The sequence below is a fragment of the Alosa pseudoharengus genome, unplaced genomic scaffold (genome assembly GCF_046254945.1).
Source record: "Alosa pseudoharengus isolate Yale_2024_CS ecotype anadromous, Long Island Sound unplaced genomic scaffold, YU_APseudo_1.1 YU_APseudo_1.1_scf_20, whole genome shotgun sequence".
In the NCBI taxonomy this organism is placed as follows: Eukaryota; Metazoa; Chordata; class Actinopteri; order Clupeiformes; family Clupeidae; genus Alosa; species Alosa pseudoharengus.
Window position 1 is genome coordinate 7739491 of NW_027468664.1, and position 23349 is coordinate 7762839.

At 43.5% G+C, this 23349-nt stretch overlaps 1 protein-coding gene across 4 annotated transcripts; it reads right to left on the reverse strand.

The window, feature by feature from the left end:
- Positions 1-14: 14 nt before the first annotated feature.
- On the reverse strand, positions 15-22563 carry ppfibp1a (PPFIA binding protein 1a). 4 transcript variants are annotated; one of them, XM_076296407.1, is made up of 27 exons: positions 22434-22563; positions 21969-22067; positions 16593-16674; positions 15446-15651; positions 13270-13359; positions 13008-13121; positions 12650-12760; positions 11772-11864; positions 10917-11013; positions 10058-10119; positions 9822-9906; positions 9497-9603; positions 8911-9029; positions 8769-8823; positions 7147-7294; positions 6603-6635; positions 5300-5444; positions 4889-5020; positions 3530-3680; positions 3130-3241; positions 2904-2992; positions 2689-2811; positions 2386-2511; positions 1965-2153; positions 1716-1874; positions 1338-1403; positions 15-1111 (listed from the first exon to the last, which is right to left on the reverse strand). In XM_076296407.1, the coding sequence occupies exons 2-27, from the start codon at positions 21978-21980 to the stop codon at positions 1040-1042; spliced, it is 2778 nt and encodes a 925-aa protein (XP_076152522.1). In that variant the 5' UTR covers positions 21981-22067; positions 22434-22563; the 3' UTR covers positions 15-1039. The 4 variants fall into 4 exon arrangements, with proteins under 4 accessions (XP_076152522.1, XP_076152521.1, XP_076152524.1 ...); XM_076296406.1 differs by having other exon boundaries at positions 10896-11013; XM_076296409.1 differs by lacking the exon at positions 6603-6635 and having other exon boundaries at positions 10896-11013.
- Between the last annotated feature and the right edge of the window lie 786 nt (positions 22564-23349).

A 23349-nucleotide genomic window follows, 5' to 3' on the forward strand; every position in this document is an offset into this window, starting at 1 on the left:
TCATGGAATCCTGATTTTTCTTTTGAAAGTACTTTATTGACTTAGAAAACATTCGTACACAGTACACATAGCTTTGACTGGTAAGAGTTAGATTTTGTGCTTAACAATATCACTATTGATAAGTTGCCTATCTAAGTTAAGAATTTGTATCATAGACCATGATTGCTGTGTAATAGAAAAAATAAACGGAAAAAGCAAAAACGGATCAATATGATATACCATTATTCTTCAGTCCGGACTGAAATTTGGGCTAAATCCTTGGCTTGAAATGCATCCGAAGTGAAAATACAAATATTTCACAGGCTTATAGGACTTTCACATCATGTTTGTGTTAAGACACTGTTACCCTCAAGGCACAATTGGTCAAAAGTAAATAGCTTGAAAGGATTAGGTAAAATAACTTCAGAGATCTTGTACAGTCTAAACTATGAAAACAAAACATCCTTGGGTCCTTTATTATATGAGAGATATATTTCTGTTGTAGTAAATAGAAAGGTAAAGTACAAAAAGTAGGACACATGACATGTCCATATGCATTAGGATATATGCATGCACAGCTACTTTCATTTGAACATTGTGAAGACATGAAATGAACAAATGGCCTTTCTGAAACACAAAGGGAACAATGGCCCAAATGACATTGGCACTGAATCCAAACAAGATCAGATTAAGACACCCGAGTTGCCCAGTGCCTTACTGAATGGTAAGCAGCACAGCACAGAGGTAAATTAGATTAACGTAATAAACTAACTGAGACACTGTTCTAAGCTGGGGCCATACCAACACTAGTGATGTAAGAGCTGCATTCAGATATATTCCATGAGACATTACCATAAGGGGAAAAGAATTTTACGAGTCTACTCACAACCCCCCCCCCCCCCCCAACACCCCCAACCCCAACCTGTCACATTCAGACGGAGTAAAGTTTGTTTGTTTGTGTGTGTGATTTCACTAGGCTTGCTTAGTGGTCAAAGTGCTGGGACTGCCACAGTCATTTGTATACTGTAGTGGTAGGGGTTCAGGACGGCCATTGTGTTGTTCACATGTCGTCGTCCGTGGCACTGGCGTCCGGTGACCCCTCTCTGAAAAACTCCTCCTCCTTCAGCATACTCTGGAGCACAACAGGAAAGTTCATAAAACAGACAATACACACAATAGTCCCTCTGTCTGACGATACTAAGCCAAAAGACAGTGTTATTTGTGTTGGCTTCTGTCAGAGCTGCCTTGCACAAATGCATATAAACAGACATGTCCTGTGCTTTGTAAGATTTCTACCAAGCCGATTACGATGTGATAATATGCTAGTAAGTTAAAATCGAATTAGATTAAAATCTTACTGTGAGGTTGTTAATGCCTTCTGAAAAAGCCCCGATTTGTTTCACAGTTCCCTCTGAGTCATCCATCTGCAAACAAAACGGGAACCTTGAGCTAATTATGATTGTCTGACTGACAGAGAGGCTTTGAACAAGAACTTCTTCAAGTGACTCAGTTGTATCTAAACGGTAAAAGAATCTTATTTTAAGAAAGTTATATTTTCACCATGACAGAGACCACCCAGAACCCTGATTTTAATGAAGAGTGCATGTATTATTTTTAGTTTTGGCTAAATGAAAATCCCATCAGCGCACATTGGTAAACAATTCTCCAAGTATGTGACAGTCTAGCTCCCCCTTCTAGTCTCCTGCTGCACTGTTATTGGTGCTCCTGGGCCTTGCCTGCTCCAGGTGGTCCAGCTCGTCTTCGTAGATCCTCAGGCCCCTGTGGAAGCTGCTGCTCTGGGGCATCTCCACGTCCATGGGGCAGATGTACTCCTCGCTCTCCTCCTGCCTCTTGCGCCGCAGTGTCCCGAAGCTGCCAAACGACAGCCTCCTGGGCTGCAGGAGGAAGAGGATGCTTCAGAGGTGCTTTTAAAACGCTAGACTAAGCTAGAAGTGGGATATGGTGCCACCATGCTCTATACGTACCTTGACTTTAGCTGTGGCAGTGAGTAAGGTGTAGTCAGGGTTTTCCAGACACTCCTGCTTGAGTCTTTGGGCCTCCGAACCGATCAGGAGGTGGAAGTGGGTTGCCAGGTGACGCCTAAGCAGAGTCTTATTAGGTGGGATGTTGAGCAGGAGGGCGAGGGTCTCTACGTTAAAGCGTGGCTCCAGAACCTGTCAGCAAAGTCAACAGAGGGCAATTGACAGTAAAAAGTGAATAAGGGATCACGATATTTCATCCCTTGATGTTCATAAATCTCACATGCATCAATCACCTCAACCTGCCCTCAATCAAAATAGACTTTCTATTCACTATTCTTATTGCCGCCCCCCTTTCTGTTGTTCTTTCTAAAGAAACTTCTCTCTATTCCCTAATTAGTGGACTCCCTGGCCTCTGTCCTCTCACCATGAGTCCTCCGTGGACGCCGCTGCCCCTCAGGTTGGGTGCGTACTCGGCCAGGTCCACTGAGCGCAGCCACTCCATCACCCGGTGGTTGGTCCACTGGCAGATCTCCGCCGGGGTGATGTTGTTCTACAGATGTAAAAAATAAATAAATAAATAAATAAATAAATAAAAAAAACAATGTAGCAATAAGATTTCCCTTCACATTGCACAGCTATAGTATACTGACAAACTATAAGCAGACAGGTTCCATGCAGCAACCGTTTCTCTCTATGTGACATCAACTGAATGAAGCGGCGTGAGCACCTCGTCCGATGGCCGGCGGCGGAGGCAGTTGGGCTCGTAGCGGTTGAGTCGGAGCACCTGGACGGCCCGTTTGATGCTGAGGTGGTGGAGGACACTGCCCACCTTCAGACCCAGCACGTCATCCTATCAGACGGAGTAGGGGGAGTTAGTTACTGAACGGTGGATCTGCGGATAGCTCAAGGCGGGCGGCACTGAAGCGGGTGCACTCGACTCACCACAGTCATGTAGTGGAGCATACGGCCGTCCACCCTCCCCTCATCAAAGTGGGACTTGTACTGAGGAAGGCCAATGTCATCCAGCCATCCTTGCAGAAAGAGACAAGTAAGACACATTCAAATTGGCAGGCAAAATAGAAACATATTATATTCAAATCCACACAATACCAATCATCATTAAAAATAATAATAATAATAATAATAATAAAAACTCAAAGTAACTTACTGGTCACCCAGTTGTAGTCCAGCTTGCCCTTGGCATCCTCTTCCTCTGAGCCCAAAGCTTGAAGAGTTAACTGCAGCTTCTTCTTGTGAAGCGGATGCTTGATCCCCAGCTCCTGTAATCAGAGGGACTTGTTAAGATGATTGACCCCAGGGTCAGGTTTCTAGGAGGAGGATACTTATTGTCGATCCCTTAACTTTAATGGTAAAGCAAGAGGCAAATATTACTGCGGTCTCCATTAGGCTTATGGAGTGCATGGCAACGTTTCAGTCATAGCCAGGTTTCTCTCAGTAACTGGATTACTTAAGTGCATGTACACACAGTCAATATCCTATTTTAAAGGCAAAGAGATCTCCAGAATCTCTGAGCTCCTGGCTGCGTGCGGCTGGCGTCCAGAGCTCACCTTCTCCAGGTCGTGCTGAGAGGCCTGCAGCAGCGTCTGGCCCGACTGGACCCAGTGCTGGGCCTGAGGCGTGTACATGCCCAGACCCAGCTCCTGCAGCCAGCCACACACCTGCTCCCTGGTCCAGTGCGCAAATGGGGTGTCCAGTTCACTGCAAGGACCAGAGAGAGAGAGAGAGAGAGAGAGAGAGAGAGAGAGAGAGAGAGAGAGAGAGAGAGAGAGAGAGAGAGAGAGAGATAGAGATAGAGATAGAGATAGAGATAGAGATAGAGATAGATAGAGAGAGATAGAGAGAGAGATAGAGAGAGAGAGAGAGAGAAAAACAGAAAGACAGAGAGGGTCAAAAGGCCCACCAGCTTACTACTATACTATACTGCATACAGAACGTGCGCACACAGGGTTGCCAACTTTCTGATATATAAATAAGGAACGGGGGGGGGGGGGTTCGATAATACACTTCAGTACACCGGCATCCACTTCAGTTAGTGTGGGGGGGGGGGGGGGTATTGAAATTATGTATGTATTATTGTACTAAATAGTGCATCATTTTACAAAGTTGTGAGCCATTATTTACTAAAATGCGCACATAATATACTACATTCTATGCACAATCTAGTAAAATTAGATCATAATTGAGTAAAATGAGTGCACAATTTGGTCAAATGAACGCACATTCTCACAATATATATTTTTTAAAAATCTTGCCTACATTATAGCCACTAGCCTACTCATTTTCTATCTGGTGCAAAACAAGAATCATTTCGATGCAAAAACACTTGATAAAGAAATAACTGTTTGTAGCCTATTATACTCAAACCAAATAACTCTGAAAACTGAACTGGCGGATATGCTGTCATAGAAAAAATATATTGAACATCACAAGCAGCTCCAGAAGCTCTGAATTTGGTGAAGCCTTATTTTATTTCTGGCTTTTTTCTGTCTCTGCAGCAAGTAGGCTAGCCTATTTGTTTATCTTGCACAGATGCACTGTAAAACTCATGACAAGACATGCCATCTCACGCTACGTTATCAGCGTAATATACGTGACTCGCAGTGGCTCAAACGAAAAGTGCATTTTCTGTTGGGATAGTGATGACAGACAAACTGAGAGGGATAAATGACAGCAGCAAAGTTTCCCTTTATTTCATACAAATCGTGTATTTTTCGTTCATAGTCTAACTTATAATACTGATCTGTCATGGATTTGCACGAGTTGATTCTCAAATAATACGGAACAAAATGCGTTCCGTATCAGTTCAATACGGAACACATCTTTTTCCTTGCAAATACGGGACGATTCCGTATTTTACGGAACGGTTGGCAACCCTAGCACACACACACACACACACACACACACACCTGTTGCCCTGTCGCTGCAGGTCACGTGACCAACCCAGACGAGGACCTGCAGTGGCTCTGACGCCGCCCCTCCTGAACTCCCCCTCTGCAGCATCATCCAGGTTGAAGGACGTGGACTGACTTCTCCTGAGTCTGGCAACATATCAGCCAACGCCATATAAAGATAGAAGAGGTCATATGTAGACTTTTTCAATGACTGTGTATGGGAATAATACAGTAAAATAAAACACAAAATAGTACATAAGCAGGGCTTAAAGCAATACAAATGTCTGTGCCTGAAGTTATCAGACATTTATGAGGACATCATATATACTGTAGTGTCATTGCCTATTTTCAAAATCTTAAGCATACCAGCTCACGCCTGAATTCAGGCCTGAACACATTAAGCCCTAAGAGTAAAAAAGACATTACCTCCCAAAGAACTTTCTCAGTCCCTTGTGCTTCTTCTTGGTGTCTGTGAATGCAGGTGCTGCCTGTCTGGTCTCTCTGTCTTGTGACTTGTGAGTTGGTGCTCCTGCCAAGTCCAGGTGGTCAGTCCCCTTTCGCTCGGTCTCAGCTATGCCAACATTAATCAGCAAACCAATTAGACAAGCACAGGGTCACAACTCCCAGAATGAACGCTCACGTGTTGTGACAGCACACGAGATATGAACCAACCAACACCACCACCACCACCACCACCACCACTGAAAAACACCTCTTCAGGAGTCAGCGTGACAAACTCCTCAACTTACAGAAAACCACCACCTCAAGTTCACAGCTGATTTCCCCATTAAACCCTTCAATGTATCTGGGAAGAATAACAACCTTACAGGCAGAACCAAGAGAATTTTGTTCAAACAATCATTGCAGTGATGGTCAAAGGAAGGCTTTGTGCCTATAATCAGTAAAACTGATCTGCCCCATTGTGATTTACTGGGCTTCATGACTTACAAAGTTTAAATGGCATTGCAGATGGCCCTGGGGGATGGGATAAGTGACAGCCAGATGTGTTTCAAAAGGAGGAAGAAAAATGTGCTAAAGGCCAGAAAACGCAATAGAAGCTAGACACAACACCACATATTTTTCCAACCCCCACCCCCCTCACACACACACACACACACACACAGCAGCAGCAGAGAGACAAACACACACATTTAAGCCTCTCAAATATACTTAAAATGTGACTAAGAGAAAGAGGAAGAAGAGGATGGGGAGAACAAAGGCGTGCAGTGCACACAGAGATGAGACCCTGGCACATGACCCAACATCAGAGACTGGGCTGAGCACGAGTAGACTCTGGGTGGAGCACAAACACAGCTCTGAGCACACCGCAGTCTAGTCTGTGGGTCACGTGGCAACCCGGCACCATCTCTGTGCACATCCAGCTGCGTTATCCCCTCAGCGGACATGCTGACTCAGCACACCAGATCAGGATGCCCTCCCCCACAACACGCTACAGGCAAACACACTGACCCTGGATCAGCTCCCACCTAAAACATCTAGTGTTTCAGAATTTGGATACAGATTTGGATACAGTGCCGCCACACACACACACACTGGCTGCAAGATCAAGCACTGAAGTTGCAGCTCAGAGTTCTACAGTGGACAACAAGAGCTCTGTGGTCAGATTTTGACTATGCAAATTTGGCCCAACGGTGTGTGAGAGCGAGCGTCTGCTGATGGTCACCCAGGATGCCCATACTGCAGGCCAGTGGCTTAAGCTGTACTGTACCTAACGAAGGGGCACTTGCACTCCAACTACGGTCTTCAGAGAGGAAAGCATGGGATACACATGGACACAAGGACAAGACACACATGTAGTGGCAACATATAATGGGACACGCATACACACACACACACACACACACACACACACACACAAACACATACACAAACACAAACACACACACACACAAACCTACACACAGAGTGATGAATATATTTCAAGGGATCTTACAATTGTTTTATAGAGAAGAATGGAGTGAGATGACAAATAATTAGTCACTGTTTATCAAAATATTATGTGACATGTATGAATTCATGGGACATCAAAACTAACACTTATACACTCATACACAAGTATACAACATGAATCAATTAGTTATATAGACACTGTTAAACATGACAAAACAAATGTTCAGAATAATGCATGCAAGACACAGCATAATAGTGCTGAAAATGGCCAGTATTTCAACAGTCACAATGCTTGAGACATTATTCAATATGTTGCAGCAGCCACAACAGCACACAGCACACACAAATGAATATTCTCTTACCTAAGTTAGGGGCACTAGCAGTCCTCTTGCCTCCTCGGATCTTGAAGAATCCTCTTCCAAAAGAGGATCGAGCTTTCTTCGACCCAAAGGCCTCTCCCTCTGTGGGGCTAGCTTTGGCTGCTGAGCTGCTCTTTAGCCGCTGTTCTTCCTGACCCCCAGGAGGACACAAGAGAGGCAATTAAATATACAGTTTGTGTGTGTGTGTGTGTGTGTGTGTGTGTGTGTGTGTGTGTGTGTGTGTGTGTGTGTGTCTCTATGTATGTAAGTATAACTGTAACTACATAACCAAAGTTGCATCTATGAATTGCAGTTCTTCACATTGCCAGTAGGTGGCATTCAGTGTCTGGTTGCCAGTTCCCCCCTATTCCACTGTATTGCCAGCTGAAGACAGCTGTGAATCAGTTGTTCTGTTTGAAGACTCTGAACTGTGATTTCATGGCTCAATTTCATTATTCGCATCACTGTACGATACAGAGATCATGCTTTCAGCAGTGCCGTGATTCAGCGTTTGACTTTCAACAGTCAGGATAACAACTAAGTAACAAATGCCATGCTAAATTCAGATGTCTAAACAAACGTACTGGACAGAAATATTCTGCTTCCTGGATAGGCTTCAAACAACACAATTCACTTGGGTTAAGCTTCAGTTAAGTTTCAGCTCACCAAGACAAAGGATGTCTTAAAGTAATACACTGAATGTAATTGAGTGAAAATGTTATGGTTGAGTATAACCTTGTTTCTCTGATCTCAGTCATTTACGGATGATGTCATCAACCTGAACTCCAAATCTCCAAACACCCCTCTCTTGTGGGCCAATGCCTGTATAAGGTTGCATTGTGAGAAACTACCGATAGTCCTCTGTAGGCACTCTGAAGCAATCCAATGGACCAGGTTCAGAGAGCCAAATGAAGCTAGAAAAGATTAACGTCTTGTGTTGTCCTTCAGAGAACCAAGGCCATATTCATAACCATACGTTCTGTTTCAGTCGAGTCCACTTGACATTACCAATGGGAACATGTATACCACAGTGCCTCATTGGCAACTGTGGAGACACATAGTGACAACAGAAGTGTGCGTGCTAACAACAGTCTCCTGGCCAGGTAACGGCTGCGGAGAGCACAGGCTACCCTGGCGGTCGATGTACGCCACAGTCACCATGTTGTCCTATTTGACCAAAATGTGACAACCAAACAGTCGAAGGTTGAAAAGTTTCAGAGCTAGAGACACAGAGTATAGCTCCAGCATGTTGATGTGGAGGTGCCTTTGAGCGCTCGCCCACAACTGCTGGCCGCAGTGAGAACTCATGGCTAGAGACTTGTGAAAACTGAAGGTCATGGCTCATTTGAGGCTCATAAAAAAGGAGGCAGAAGGCACATTCAATCTGTTCAGTGAGCCTTATACATTCAGCGGTCACAGAGAGGCTGAGCTGCATCTAAAGAGAACTCTGATGTCTGAGATGATAAAGTGCTAGGCATCTGAACCTGTGAGCAGGACAGACATGTGTGTGTGTGTGTGTGTGTGTGTGTGTGTGTGTGTGTGTGTGTGAAAGAGTATTCTCATTTTACATGGTCAACAAATCTGAGGCTGGATAAAATCTGATCTATGACCACCCACAGACATACCTCTTGTGCCTTGGTAACACGATCCGCGCTCCTTGACAAAGAACCGTCCGAAGAGCTGAAGGAAAATAAAACGGGGAAAATATTATCATTGCACATTCGGTTTCCCTGCATAAATGTTCAGCTTCAGAAAGGGCAAGCGCACTTCTCTGGGGTCCCTTGTGCCTTTGACTCGCTGGTCTGCTCAGCTGGGGTGGCGGCCTTGGCTGCCGCCATATAAACTAACTCCGCCTCCAGGAGTTCCGTGCACGGGATCAGCTGGGGCTGAAGGGTTCAAACAGAAAGGACAGGCCACACACACATCAGACAGATATTAGACTGATTAAGTGCTGTGGGCTGTAGGAATGAAACTCTGACATGTAAACTGATAGGAAACAAACACTGAACGAAGAAAAGGCAAAACAATAGATTTGTCAGTGCCACAATATTTACGACTTTGTTACATTATAGGCTTTAAGCTTCATCAAGAGAGATAAGAAAATCTTTCTGTTGACTGTAATGTTGTTTTGTTTTCCATGTTTTAGTTTGGTGCAATTTCACAATGAATTAGCAGAATAACATGCAATATTATGCATTCCTCAAACAAATAATGGCTGGGTGGGAGACAAACACACTTCCTGAGTAAAAACAGACAGCTCCAGAGGAGGCCCAACTGCAGCTTTCTGAAGGAAGTCTCGAGTCTGAGGTGCATCCTGTGTAAAGAAGCGCAGTGTCAGGAGGGAGGGCCATACCTCATCCGTCTCCTCCACACCTCCCGGGGAGGATGTCTTCATCTCCACGGCAACCGAGAGCGCGATATCGCCAAGGCTCCCCGCTCCAGTGTCCTCCCTCAGTTTCTCTGTAGGGTGTTACAGAAATAGATCCACAACACACCCTTAAACACATGTATGCTTCGCCAGTGAAGATCACACACATGCTCAACACATGGCTGTGAGAGTGTTTATGGTCATTAAAAATAATTAAAGATTTTGATAGGATGTCAACAGTCTCATCATGCACTTTAACAGTATTAATTTGTCTGAGGTGAGGTCTAGCTTCAGAAAGACCCAGTCTCACCTTTCCTATCCTGCACTGACATAACCATGTCCTGAGTCTTCTTGAAGCATGTCAAGGACAGCTGAAGCTCTTCAATTTTACGATCCTGTGTGAACACAGACAGCTTTAACACCTTACTTAATCCGACAAGACAGCAGATCTTCAGATGAACATTCCACATCTAAATCTTTATGGCTACCCAGGTGCTATAATTTTTATGCTTCTGTCAGACCAAGAAGACAAATCAAAATACTAACCTTCTCAGCATTTGCAGCCATCACCGATTCCATTACCTTTTTCATTCTTTGCACTTCCACATCTGAGAAATAGAGTTAACATGATTTCCCTGTGCATATGTCAAGGCAAACATTCAATCAACACAGACACATTATTAATAACAATCTATCAAGTAAATTATAGCATGACTGACTCATAGTATATTTTATTGTGTATTTGTGGCCAGCATTCTTTTCACTGTAACCACCATTGCATCTGGCAATGCAAGGAAACCAACCAAGCACCTGTTTATAACAATCCCAATGCCGATAAGTATGTCACACATGAACTGTATAGGCAGCTTGTTCAGCATTATGATTATGAAGTTGCATTGCAATGTTGCAAAAATGGTCATCTGTAAACGACTGTTTTTAATCAAAACCCATTTAAAAACATGTAAGAGAACACACAGAAGCCCATTAGGCAGACATAACCTGAAGGCATTTATTTTTTCATTTGTCTGTTTTTACACAGAACTCTAGTCATATGAAAAGCCAATGCCAATGTAACTAACGAAGGGAAATTCCCGCTGGCTAGAGCTCCACCTCAACCTCAGACAGAGACTAAACTGTGGTGCAAAATACTCCATTTGATGAGGCAACTTCAATAAAATCATTTACTTTTACTACATTTGATTATGTTTGCCTGCTTGACTTACACACTTTGCCTGCTTGACTTTCCAAGAATAAGTATGAACTCACATTGCAAATCTGCAAAACCTAATTTGACAATTTAATTTTTTTTTACAGGGACAAATCTCATTCCAAAACAAGGCAACGACAACTGGTGTAGTGTTATGTAGTAATATCAACTCCACACCTCTGTCTACATTCAGGCCACCTTTTGGGGTTGCAACGTCTTGCTGTGTCTGGTCATGCAGGCTCTTCAACTCGGCCTCCTTCTCTTCCAGCTGTTTCTGCAAGTCCAGCAACTCCTCCTGGGCAGTAAAACCCACAATTACCATTAGCATACATCACTAATGTACTTATTTGGCATATACTGCTAGAATTTAATAGTACACTGCGGTGACTAGTCCTGGATGACAACACTGGGATGTTCTGTTCATTTAAACGCTGCCCATGAAATGCAACAGGGATACAACTTGCATAATGAATAATAATAGTGAAACACATGTGATGAAATGGAAAAGGAAAGAACAGAATACTTTTAGCCAGAAACAAGATGGCAGTACAGCTACAGTAGAGAAATAAAGGTTTTTCACTCCATTAAGAGATCTTTCTATTGTGCACCTGCCAGGTCTTCACTCCAAGAGTGAGGTAAGTTAGAAAGAAAGGAGTCCAGTGATTAGTCAGGAGACAGCAATGGCACAAGAAGGCCGAGGAGAGCAGAGGAAGACAGACCTGGCTCCTAAAATGAAGAAGAGAGGGATCAAGATCAGAAGGGAGGAGAGATACTAGAAGAGTTTTAGCATTCCCAGGAAAGGATGAACCTGAACTAGACACCAAACAAAGACAACAACAAGGCTTTAAAGCAAGACAATTGTACTCTATGTCGCTGAAACTATATTATTTTCTTTCCATGTGCAGATTTATTGTTTTTTGTTATATACATTGGTCTATTTTCAAATCTGAATCGGCCCAGCCTACGCCTGAGTTTTGGTAAAGTACCTGATAAGTATGAGCCCAGCAGTAGGTCCAGAGAAAGACACTAATCATGTTTATATGGCCCACTCACTTTGTTGGCCCTCAGCTTCTTATCTTGCTGTACCCTCTCATTCTCCATGTCAACGACACAAACTCGAAGGTCACTGACCTCCTGGTGCAGAGCCTGGTGACAAAGAAACCATTAAAGTTAAATTAAATGATAATTAAATAGCTCATCTAAGAGATTCTAAATTCCTGGGGCAATATGACACTTGAAGCATGCCTTATTATCAACCCAGACAGTGAATTAAATCATATTGCCACTCATATAACAGGACTCATATCATAGGAATTCAGCACTCATAAATCTTCACACAGACTGAATCTCTCATCAAGCCAGAGGAAGCCACTGGTTAGGCTGCTTGATTCATTGCGAAACACATTGTTGAATAAACACAAACCAATTTGTATGTTATACAAAGTCATTTGTAAATGCACTGACAGCATCAATGGTTCTGATGCTTCAAATTCCCTGAATGCATATGAGACCACTTGGTATAACTTTCCATCCTGAATGAATTTACGGTCTCTGAAAATACTTGGCCTCAAAGGGAATATTCCCTTACTCTTCCACAATCCCCCAACCCCACCCCCCTCTTAATCTGGAAACCCTGACACATTGTAGGATAGCCCCAGCTCACAATAACCAAAAGGGTTTTATTACAGGAAAGTGCTTTTGGGGCTCATGGATTTCACCCTCTCTCCTTCCATACACAAACTCATTTCAAAGCAAAGGAATTTACAAGGGTGTTCTGGACAACTGATTTATCTCAGAGATGTAAATGTACCAATTTCCCTCCTAGTAGCTTAATTTACTAAATGTTGCATTAAGCTTATGTAGCCTACGTGCTTCAGTGTGAAATTGAACACCCAAATGTATGTTTGTTTTAACAGGCTGCGGCACATTACCTCGGTTTCTCTGCGGTCTCTCTCCACAGCGGTCAGCTTTAGCTTGAGGCTGGACACCTCAGTCATCAGCTCCAGTTTCTGCGTCTCCAGAGTAGATCGGCCCACCAGCTCCTGCAGAGTACACAAATACGCTCTCATAAAGACAGAACTAATCATGAAATATAGTTTCCCAACAAAAATACTGTATATGGAATTGCTAAAAGGGAAACACTAGCATAAAACTGTGTGTACACCAATAGAAACAAACAATCATATCACACAAATTATACTATGAAATCATCTCTTCATATCGTCACACAAAGTATGCTATCAAGAGCACAAGATCCAGACATTTCTATGACTTCAAATATGGTCATACCTGTTGAAGCAACTCTTCCGTAGAGTTCAATTTCTCGCGGTGTTCCTCTAGACACATCTCCAGGTCCCTTATTTTTTCTCCCTGCACCTCCACCTGGTCTGTCAAAACGCTCACCTGAGAAATGGAGTCCGTGTTCTTGTTAGCAACAAAAATTTGTGCAAAGTCTTCAGTCCTGTTAGAAGCCTGCTCTATCAATTGACCTATGGAAACATATTGTCCATTGCGGGTGTACATTTTGTGGATGACCTCAGCATTTACTCACCTGGAGCACAAGGCATTCCTTATCGCTTTCCAGGCGACTGAGACGCTCCTGGTAGACAAGATCCCCTCCAACAGAGCTGTGGCCATTGGTCTGGAACAGCAAGCAAAACATTGTGAAATGACAACAGCAATATAAATCTTTTCACCCCCTACACAACCCTGCCAGCATTAGTTCATCTGATATCAAACTACAGTCATAACAAAACATAACTTGTTAACAGTGGGAGGGATGACGTAGTTTGAGCCTCATATGACACCACTTGTGAATTACAAGACTTCTTAGACCAATCTCACCTCTGTAGGCCGACACATCACATCAAATCTAGTTCCAACTGCTGTGTAGGATGCACAGTTTCAGAGTCCATAGTTTATGAGCTGGACACTAAGTGGCAGCCTCCTACTCTGGTATGTAGGTGAGACATGACGCAAGTACTGTCTGCATGGAGTCTATTTCCTATGCATAAGGGCCAGGATGAGGAGACGAGCACAATTTATCAGAGCAGTATTCCCATAAAGTGAAAAACAGTCTGGTAAAAAGAAATTCCCGTAAATCACCCCTACTAAATCGACAGCCTCTAACAAAGTGTCTGATAATGGGATCATGTGCATTTATCGGTCTGCGAAGTCACAAGGGGCTTTAACACGTGAAAGTGTGTAACCGGAGAGACATGTGAGGGTCTAGATGGCTTTCGCATGTGAACGTGTGCTTTGTGCGGCCTGGAAATTTCATAAAACCGGCCCGGCTCAGGTTACATTGGTGGGGAAAAAATGCTCACGGAAAATGTGTAATACGGCAAGTCTGAAGTGATTCATCATTGGAAAAGAGGATAGAACACCCCTGCCACACACACACACACACACACACACACACACACACACACACACACACACACACACACACACACACACACACACACACACACACACACACACACACACACACACACACACACACACACACACACACACACACACACACACACACACACACACACACACACACACACACACACACACACACACACACACACACACACACACACACACACACACACACACACACACGCGCGCGTGCGTCAGTGCACACACACACATGCACACACACTTACATAACATGTCAAAACGTCAAAAAGAAAATCAGACAGTTAGAAAATCTATTGTCCAGTCACAAAAACTAGGTAGCTATAAAAGGGTCAAATAGGCTGCAATCCTATAGGATGTGCAGTGTTCAATTTGGTTAGTGTTGCAGTTGTGAATATGTCAGATGACTGAATGCATATGTGCAAAGGCAGTACATGCATGAGTGACCACTGTGTTGGACTCTGAAACAGCACAAACGGCACTACTGCAGACTGTGCAGGGACAGAAAAGGGCAACCGCCAAGTCACATGGAACAAAAGCATTTTGACAACTAATTCAATTGAAATGAAAAAAGGAGAAGAGATGACATTCTACTGATAACAAACTGATGTCCAGCAGTGTGGATCATGTGCTGAATATGTGAGCAAAGTCACAGGATGCCCTTTGATGTTTACATTCAACTATTTAGCGTTCGCCAATGTCTTTATCCAGAGCCACTGGTTGCACACTGAATGAGTTCATTGTTCTAATAGAAGTTCTCCCATGTGGGATCGCAGTCCTAACCTTGGCATCGGTCCTGCTGGGTTTTGCCAACACGCTTTGTCATGGACGTACGTACAATGTGAGAGCAAAGTGTATCATACTGTACGCATGGTCAGCTTATAGCCTTGAAAAATGGCTGTCAAAGGTATTAATGTCTAAAGCTGTAGGCAGTAGTCTACATCCAAAGCTAAAGGAGCTTCAGTTTTTCCTAAGGGTTATGCCCCAGCTAAATGTTCAAGTAAAGTTTCTAATGAGCTGTAGCCTTCAACTGACCACCACTAACGCACCAATCAAAGCACCCTCAAGGGTGAATTTGGTCAGCTAAACAACAGGGTCTCGTTTATTTACGACCCTTTAGTCCGAACCAGACAGTTGACGGCCACAAGTCTATTCAGAGTTGTTCATTTGAAACTGCACGCACTCTCAGAGCATCCAAACCCAAGAGAGCCTCGCGCACAGGATGATTATCTCCCAATTAGCTCACTGGACGCCACCAGGCAGCAAACTTTTTTTTTTAACCGAATCATGACCCTAAAACCCGATGCCGGACTCACCAGGCGTCCCTGGAGCCACTCGGTCAGGCCCTCGGCGGTGGTGTCGGACACCTGGCAGCGCAGGCTGTCCCGCTCGTCGGCGTCCATCAGCTCCAGAGCGCCGCGCAGGTCCTCCAGGAGGTGAAGGGCGCGCAGGCTACTGATGAAGGGAGAGGTGGGAGACTGGCAGTCGAACAGGCCGTTGGAGTAGTCAATGGCCTTGGAACCTGCGGAGGAGAGCGAGGAATTTTATACGAGGTTAAGTGGAAACATAAGGGGCAGAGGAGTGAATGTGAGGAATGTCTCGCCTGCTAATTGCATTACATTAGAGGGGAGAAGCGAAGAGGAATCAGACAAGGAATTAAGTCAAGGTGTTTTGAAGGTGGTTTTCAGGGAGGAAAACACATTTTGTAGCCAGAGATCACAATGCTTTCAGATGCAGCGAGTCGACAAATTTTTTCTAATGGGTAATGAAATGAAAAGAATAGGTCAGAACAGCTCGTCTCACAAAACAAGTTTATGATTGCTAATTGAATGAAAATGATCGGTCAAAATAGCCTGGTCGCAAAACTCAGAGACTAAGGAGACTGTGGCCTCGCTGGAGTGGTTGATTCGGTCAGATGACACCACTTGACCTGCCAGGCTCTTGCCACTGGCAGCTTCACCTCTGTAATTACGGGAGGCAGTGGAAAAGGAGCTGGGCGAAAATGAGACCCCATTTTAATCCATCTCTCACTGCCCCAGTCTTCCGGCTAAGCCATCCTTCTGAAGATGGACGCCGGTGCTGCCGTTGTGGGCGAGAGAGACCTTGAATACGCATTAGATGGAGCAAGTGCTGACACAATGGAAAAAGCTTTGCAATGTGTCATCCCCATTGCCCACGACAGAAGACTCCCATCTAGAGCTTCCTCTCTAAAGGCCACTAAAAGCACGGAGGATCCAGGATGGACATTTCCCATCCCAACTTAAAGTGTCTAGTTTATTTGAGAGAATCACAAAGCCTGTCCACTGTGAATAGATGTTAGGGGGAAGTGGCAGAGAAAGGAAGCACATAAAACATCAATGAAATAAACACAGACACACACACACACACACACACACACACACAGACACACACAGACACACACAGACACACACAGACACACACAGACACACACACACACCATACCTGCTATGATTCCATCCATTTGCTCCAAGGCTGCGGCCAACATCTCACTGGCATCATTCATCATGGTTGCACCCCTCAGGTTCTGATCAATTAGACAAACATGATCTCAGAGGCAGAAAGTTTCATCAAGATGTCATAACTAAATATGACAGTTTATTCAAATTTGCCATGTATAGCAAGGTTATGACAATAGGGGTTAGAGACAAAAGGTTCTGTTTAAACAACAAACATATTCAATGAAAGGATGGATGAGCAAGAATAGTGAAAACGACTGTCCCGACAAGTGCAAACACTACATAAAGTACACAAAAAAACGAGAGAACCATTATGATTTGTAATATTCCCATGCATAACCAATCCAATCCAATTCCATCACTGGTTTGGGGAAATTTGGGGTGACATGTCGCAATAATTACATAGGATTAGCATCTCATTTGGAATGCATGAATAAAAAAGGCACTTCACATGGGTAACAGGATACCCAACCTTTTAATAAATTCAAACAACACAGTCCTAAGGTTTCTGGAAATTTCTACTGAGAGCAAAAGTAATATGACTGAAGCAAAAATCTGATTTTCATTTAGCTGAAAATACTCAACTTTTAGCCATCTTTATTTGACTCATTTATTTGTACTTCATGCACTGCATTATCAACACAAGAACAAGACACACAGAATAACTACAATGCGGAGATGGCTAAAGTGTAGAAAAGAGGGAAACAGCATAACAGAATTTATAACGAGGTTCCAACCATGAGCAAAACACTTTGCATGGTCTTCACTGCCTGTACTTGGTAAACACGCGAGGCATGCTCTCAGCGTGGAGTCTGGACTTGATTGATTGATTTCTATAGCTCAGTAGTCAGTCTAATCACACTGTAACTAACAATGGCATGTGAGAATCTCAATTAGATGGAACTTATCTGACAAACAGAGAAATACAATCAGCCAGAGATCAATTAGACAATATAATTACACAGAACACATGATTAACTGAAATTCAATTGTGTGTGAACTTGCTAAGCTATGAGAGCCAAACCGTTCAGTCAAACAGTCACGCCAAAAACACCATTCTAGAGCACGTCCATCTGACTAATAACAGTGCCTTTCTCCCTGGATTCACTCACTGACCCGTGCTGGTATGATCGGAATTCCAAACCCTCCAAACCGAGCCTGGTGGCGGCATTCTCGACCTCTTGACCCCCCAAGGAGCAATTCGCCATCATTAATTCTAATGCTTCTTGCTCCACCAGGGGGGAGAACAGCATTTATCTTTCAGCAGGTGATAAAAATGTAAACACAAACAGCTGGAGCACTGGGGCTTTTGGTAACTCATTATGCATATAGTATAGGAATTTATAAAATAAAATGCACAAGGAACAGTATGATAAATACCCATAGAAGCCACGAATGACCACTGAATTACTAGAAAACAGCAGTGACAAGTTTAAGTGTGTGCAATGCATAGATATGCAATTTCGCTTTGTGGCAATGTCAGCTATAAGCTTTAATATTCTAACATTCTCAACACTATTATGGAATGAAGACATAATACAAAAATCTACATTGGTTATTCCCCTTCTCCTCCACTATGAAGGGCTTTCTATTTCCTCATCAGTTTGGCATTAAGGTCGAATAAGAAAAGGAAAGGATAGAATAGAATATCACTGCAGTATCACAATGAATAGAACATAATGATAATAGTATATTGCTTCTGTCTAGTTATTGTACATTTACATTATACCTACTATTCACAAGCCTATAGTCAAATGTCCTAATAGAGCACATATGTTGTCCTTGAGGAGATCACTTAAGTTGAGCCAAAGGCATATAATGAACACGCGAAGCATTTCAGGATACAACTAACCCATTCACTACCTCACTGAGGGCCCCAGTTGTGCTGCCATTCCCCCAAAGACTCATATACGGAGTGTGGCAGGGCTCATTCTGTTCCCACAAGTATAGCCACTCCACCGTATCGAGTCACTAATCTATGCAGCAATGGCAACATGATTGCTGCAGACGTAGCAATTCTGGGCTCCACTGACTAATGGAGCTGAGGGGTTGTGCCAGTAACATAGGCCCAGAGCTCAATTGCTCCATTCATTCATATCCAGTCATAGTGGGGGTTATTATTTCAATGCACAAAAAAAATCCCAACAACAGACGGCCTCCATTCTTCTATTACAGGGAAGAGTTTGATATGGCCATGCCACTGGAAAAACAGCTCAGACTAGATCTAGTGTGGAGATTCTTGAGTAGGTTTTCACCAGTAGGGTTTCCATTCCTTGGGTGAGCCCTCATTTCTCTGAGTGCTTTCCTTTCCAAACACCCAAGTCTGCAGGAAGTGTAACTGCAGACCACCTGCTGAAATTCTTGCGATGAAAATTTGGTTTTGCTGCCGCATCATTCCTTGTGGCTTGCCGGCGTGCCGGAGGCATTTCCGTCTGTCCGGGGAGGCGGCTCTGCCTCCCGGCAGGGACGGCGGCTCTATTTGGTCAGCTGTCTGCTATCACATCCTTTAGGGAAGCCTGGACACTCTCCCAGCGACTCGGTGGCAGCTAATCCAGAGACTCTGTACCAAAGCTTTCTAATGGCTTTCAAAGCTTTCTCTGCCCATCCTCTGTTTGTATTTGAGCACAAGAGTAGTGTTCCCCAGAGCATATATTTATGGTATGTAATATTATCACAGATTCAGAGGCCCACTCAAAAAACACTGCAGTGATAATACCCAGCACCTCTAAAGTTTTCAAAGCCATGCACTAATCTCATGACTATCCCCATGTGTTTATCTGGTCATGGTGACCTATGCCTTCATAAGAAAGTGCGCAACGGACCAGTCACATATTTCCACTGCCCTGCTGCAACCCTCTCTGTCGGTCTGCTCATTGCACAGTTGGAAAACAACATAAACTATGCTGATTATATCTTACAAATGCTCCAGTTAAGGAAACGCAAACAAACAAAGCCAGCTCACTGACACACTTCTGCGTTGTTCTTGCTGTGGTGTAGAGCCTCCCCATCACATATCCGCATGCCACATGATATTTAAAAGTAGCATTTTTAAAAACTCCAATCTAAAATTATTGGGCCTCAGTGGCACCTTTTTTATCTTTAAAAAAAATGTGATTCCTGAGTCATGTCTGGATAATTCCTGGGAGCATCTAGGCTCTGCTCTCTGTCTAGTACCAGGTTCCAGGCTCTCCGTAACCATGTGACCCGCTACTATCAGCTTCCTCCCACTGGATTCCTTCAAATTCCTCCAGATAGACAAACGTACACATTGCAGTCCCATCCTTGGCCAAGCAGACTCAGTCTCTTCCCCCTTAGCTATGTCCATTAGTGTCTGGCCTACAATTGCTATCCAGGTTTTCTCTTCAAACATCCACTTCCTCTCCTAATCCGCCTCTCTCCAAATGAAAATAAGGTCAGACTATTCTACTGGCACTGGCAGGCCTGTTTGAAAGGACTTTGTGGTTTAATATACAAACTCAGACAGACGACTCCCCGTTTTGGCTCCGAGCCATCAGAGAGCAAAGGTAGAAGCTATTTTGGTTTATTTACATAGTTTGACATCTACCAGATGTAGAGATAGGGAAAGAGGGGGTAAGGGAGTTCTGAAAGAAAAACAACCGTGTGCCTGCATCGCCTTTGACGAGGTTATACGTCGAATCACACGCACGCATGCGCGGAAGAACAAAGACACAGACTAGGCGAGTGTTTCGAACGTATGCGGCATACACAGACACACAGCCAGCTGGACCACATATGTCGGACAGAACTCCAGAGCTCTCTCTCCTACCCTCCCATTCAGCGGACTGGAATATGGCCAGAGCTATAGGGCCACTTCCACAATATTAACACAAATATGTGCTACACAGGTCTGCACTGAGGAACAGTCTGTTCTCTGTTCCCAAGCTCTGAAATGGCAGTGCACATTCACAAAAGTGTGAAAGATTTTCATTCAGAATTTCATTCTAAAACTGCAACACACTCAAAAAAAAAAGCTTTGAACGTCTTATGCTTACTCTTACTAGCTCCAGTCATACTATACAAAACACACTCAAAATAAGTAAATGAGAGTATACTTATTCTACAATATAATGATCAGTGCCTACACTCAAAGTTATATCCAGATATCCAGCCTTTTCCAGGAGAATGAGTCACTAACTTAGAAAAAAAGTGGCCTGACCTTGAAATGCCCGTCTGCTCTAGGTGAAACAAACGATGGGTCCTGTTTGAATAAAAAACAAAGGCATCCCCAGGTGAAGCACTCACTGCAGGGGCCGTTGAGAAGGAGGGGTCAGAGGTTAGTGCCTGTGTGAGACGGCGTCTGCCATGTTGAGCACCTCTGAACGGACTGCTACAAGACGCAGCACACAAGCAACTCTTTGTTCTGCTAATGGTCACATGGAAGGCATGGCACTTTGAGGGGGAGAACCACGGTACACAGGAACCATAACAGTGTGAAGTGCTTGCATTATAAAAATACACCACCAACGCAGAGGTTCCCAAGTCAGGGAATAAAGGAGTCAATAATAGCAGTTTGTATTATATATATTCAATAGCTTTTTGTTCAAAAAAGACACAAAAAAGAAACAATAGACTCTGAAACCTGCTATCAAACATTGAGTTGAGTTGTTGATTCCATAATGATTTTCACTTTGAATCTTTATTTAGATAAACTGATCACACAAAATAGCCAAGAATAGAGTGTGGGTGGGTTGGGCTGATGGTTTTCCAAGATTTTTTATCTGCTGAGGTAGACAATGACAGGACTGATGACTCCAGCACAGGTCTTTAACAGAATGGACAGGAAATGGGATACCCAGCCCCCTCTGACCCACTGCTTCCCGCCTCAGGCTTGTTTACCCTCATGGTCACAACTGGACTTTTCCCACCGAGGTCATCACCTCACTAAGGAAATGACGTATGTCCAACAGCCTCGATCTTCCTCCAGTTCCTCACAGATGATGCCATTGTGAATGTTATATGCTGTAAGCAGGTCTATGTATATGACTCAATGCTCAGACACATTGTGTTTTTTTTTCTATGGTCGTTTTCCAATTTGGTAACAAAAAATTGTAACTGCTCCCACCAGTAGCAGTGTTTCTCCTGCTCCAAGTGGTCACACCCATTACAAACTAGGCTACTGCATCCTAAAATAAATGACTGCAGGGACAGACAAAAAAAATATGAATGGAATGTGGGCGTGAAATGTAAATAACAACACCATTACAACTTGATAAAGAGTGCAGATGATAACAGTAGGCCTACCACCACACAAACTCACTCAAAATAAAAAAGATTCTCAAAGAATGAATCATAGTAAGTTTCCCACCCTTAATTAGACAAAAGTGATTTCTGCTTGACTCACAGCTTGTGACATCTACTCCTGGGTGGTTAACAGGACTGTCATCAGTGAAGGCAGGATGTCTATTTCCTTTCGGTTGTTGCATAGGACAAACGCCAGGATCTGTCAATGAATGGACGTAAAAGGAACTTATGATATAGCCTGTAGGCTATAATCTATAAAGTGGGTCTACACTGGTCATGCTTAAAATGATCAAATATTGTTGTTAGAGTAGAATGCTGTTTTTTTTGTTAAGTAGCCTATCATTTGCCCAAAGCAAATCCCAACTCTCCCACCTAAAGCGAAATACTGCGAGTGTCAAACTCGCTTCAGAAATACGTTGAGAAGGAATCAGATATCCATATTTTAAAACTTTACCTCAATCTGCCCAGTCAGCCGAATGAGTATTTTCTCAATATCCTTCAATATTACGGGATCTTCTAGAGATCAAAGAAACTAGTGTTTGAAATAAACCAATTGCCTACTTACATTTTGTGACTATCTACACTTTATCCATAGACACGAACGTCGCTGTAGTATTCTCGTGGCGTTTTCCCATGTCTTCAGCAAAAGTCCAACTTCTGCTCAGCCAGACTGCAGTTGCACCTTTGAAACTTTGGTTGACTTTGAGTAGTTTTACTGGCTCCTCTGCGCGTGCGTTGGCGCAAGCCAATCATAGTAGGCGGTGTTATTTAATTGTAGCCTGTATTCTATCCTACAGGTAGTTTGGCAAAGTCATAACAAACCATGTAGTTTCTTTACAGACTTAGATTGAAATTAAACTTGTACAATCTTTCTGGCTATAATTTTAGAACCATAATAAGTGTCTGTCACAGTGCCCACAATGACCGCAGAGGCACTTTGTTTCAACCATTCCTCATTTTGCATCCTTTAGGCTAATGTGTTGTAGGCTACTTATTCCTCAAGGACCAGTCGGTCCTGCTTGTGTGTAAACTACTGTCAGTGGCCAAGCACTTCTCTGGCTGCTCGAGGAGCTTGTGGGTCGGCTATTGCTGGAGATTGCTTGTTAAATCTACGTTATTGTGATAGGTGTTTTCATTCATTCTCAAACGTTTGAAGTTGTAACGTAGCCTACAGTAATTTTCTTTAGGACTGCCGCAAAATATTTTGTCCTGCGTAGGCTAACGCAAACAGACACAGCGCCTCTTGCGATTTAAATAGGGAAAATATGTGCAATGGCTCCATCTTGTGTTCATGTCTCTCCATAGACTGTATATACAGTCTATGTGTCTCCCCCTACAAAATGCAGCTGGAATGCATGATGTTGTCGACAGTGTCATAACACCCATTGACAAATCCTCTAACATATTGAGTCTGGGAGTCTGATTTGTGGTCTGAGCTGCCAACATATCACTGCTGCCATAATCCGTACCTCATGAAATAG

Bases quoted from the DNA above. Each gene is read 5' to 3' on its own strand.
- ppfibp1a (XM_076296406.1), bottom strand. The intron at 12,761-13,007 runs GTATGACCATAT...TGTACTCTGCAG, and splicing joins CGGAAGAGTTGCTTCAACAG to GAGCTGGTGGGCCGATCTAC. The intron at 2,993-3,129 runs GTAAGTTACTTT...TCTTTCTGCAAG, and splicing joins GGACTACAACTGGGTGACCA to GATGGCTGGATGACATTGGC.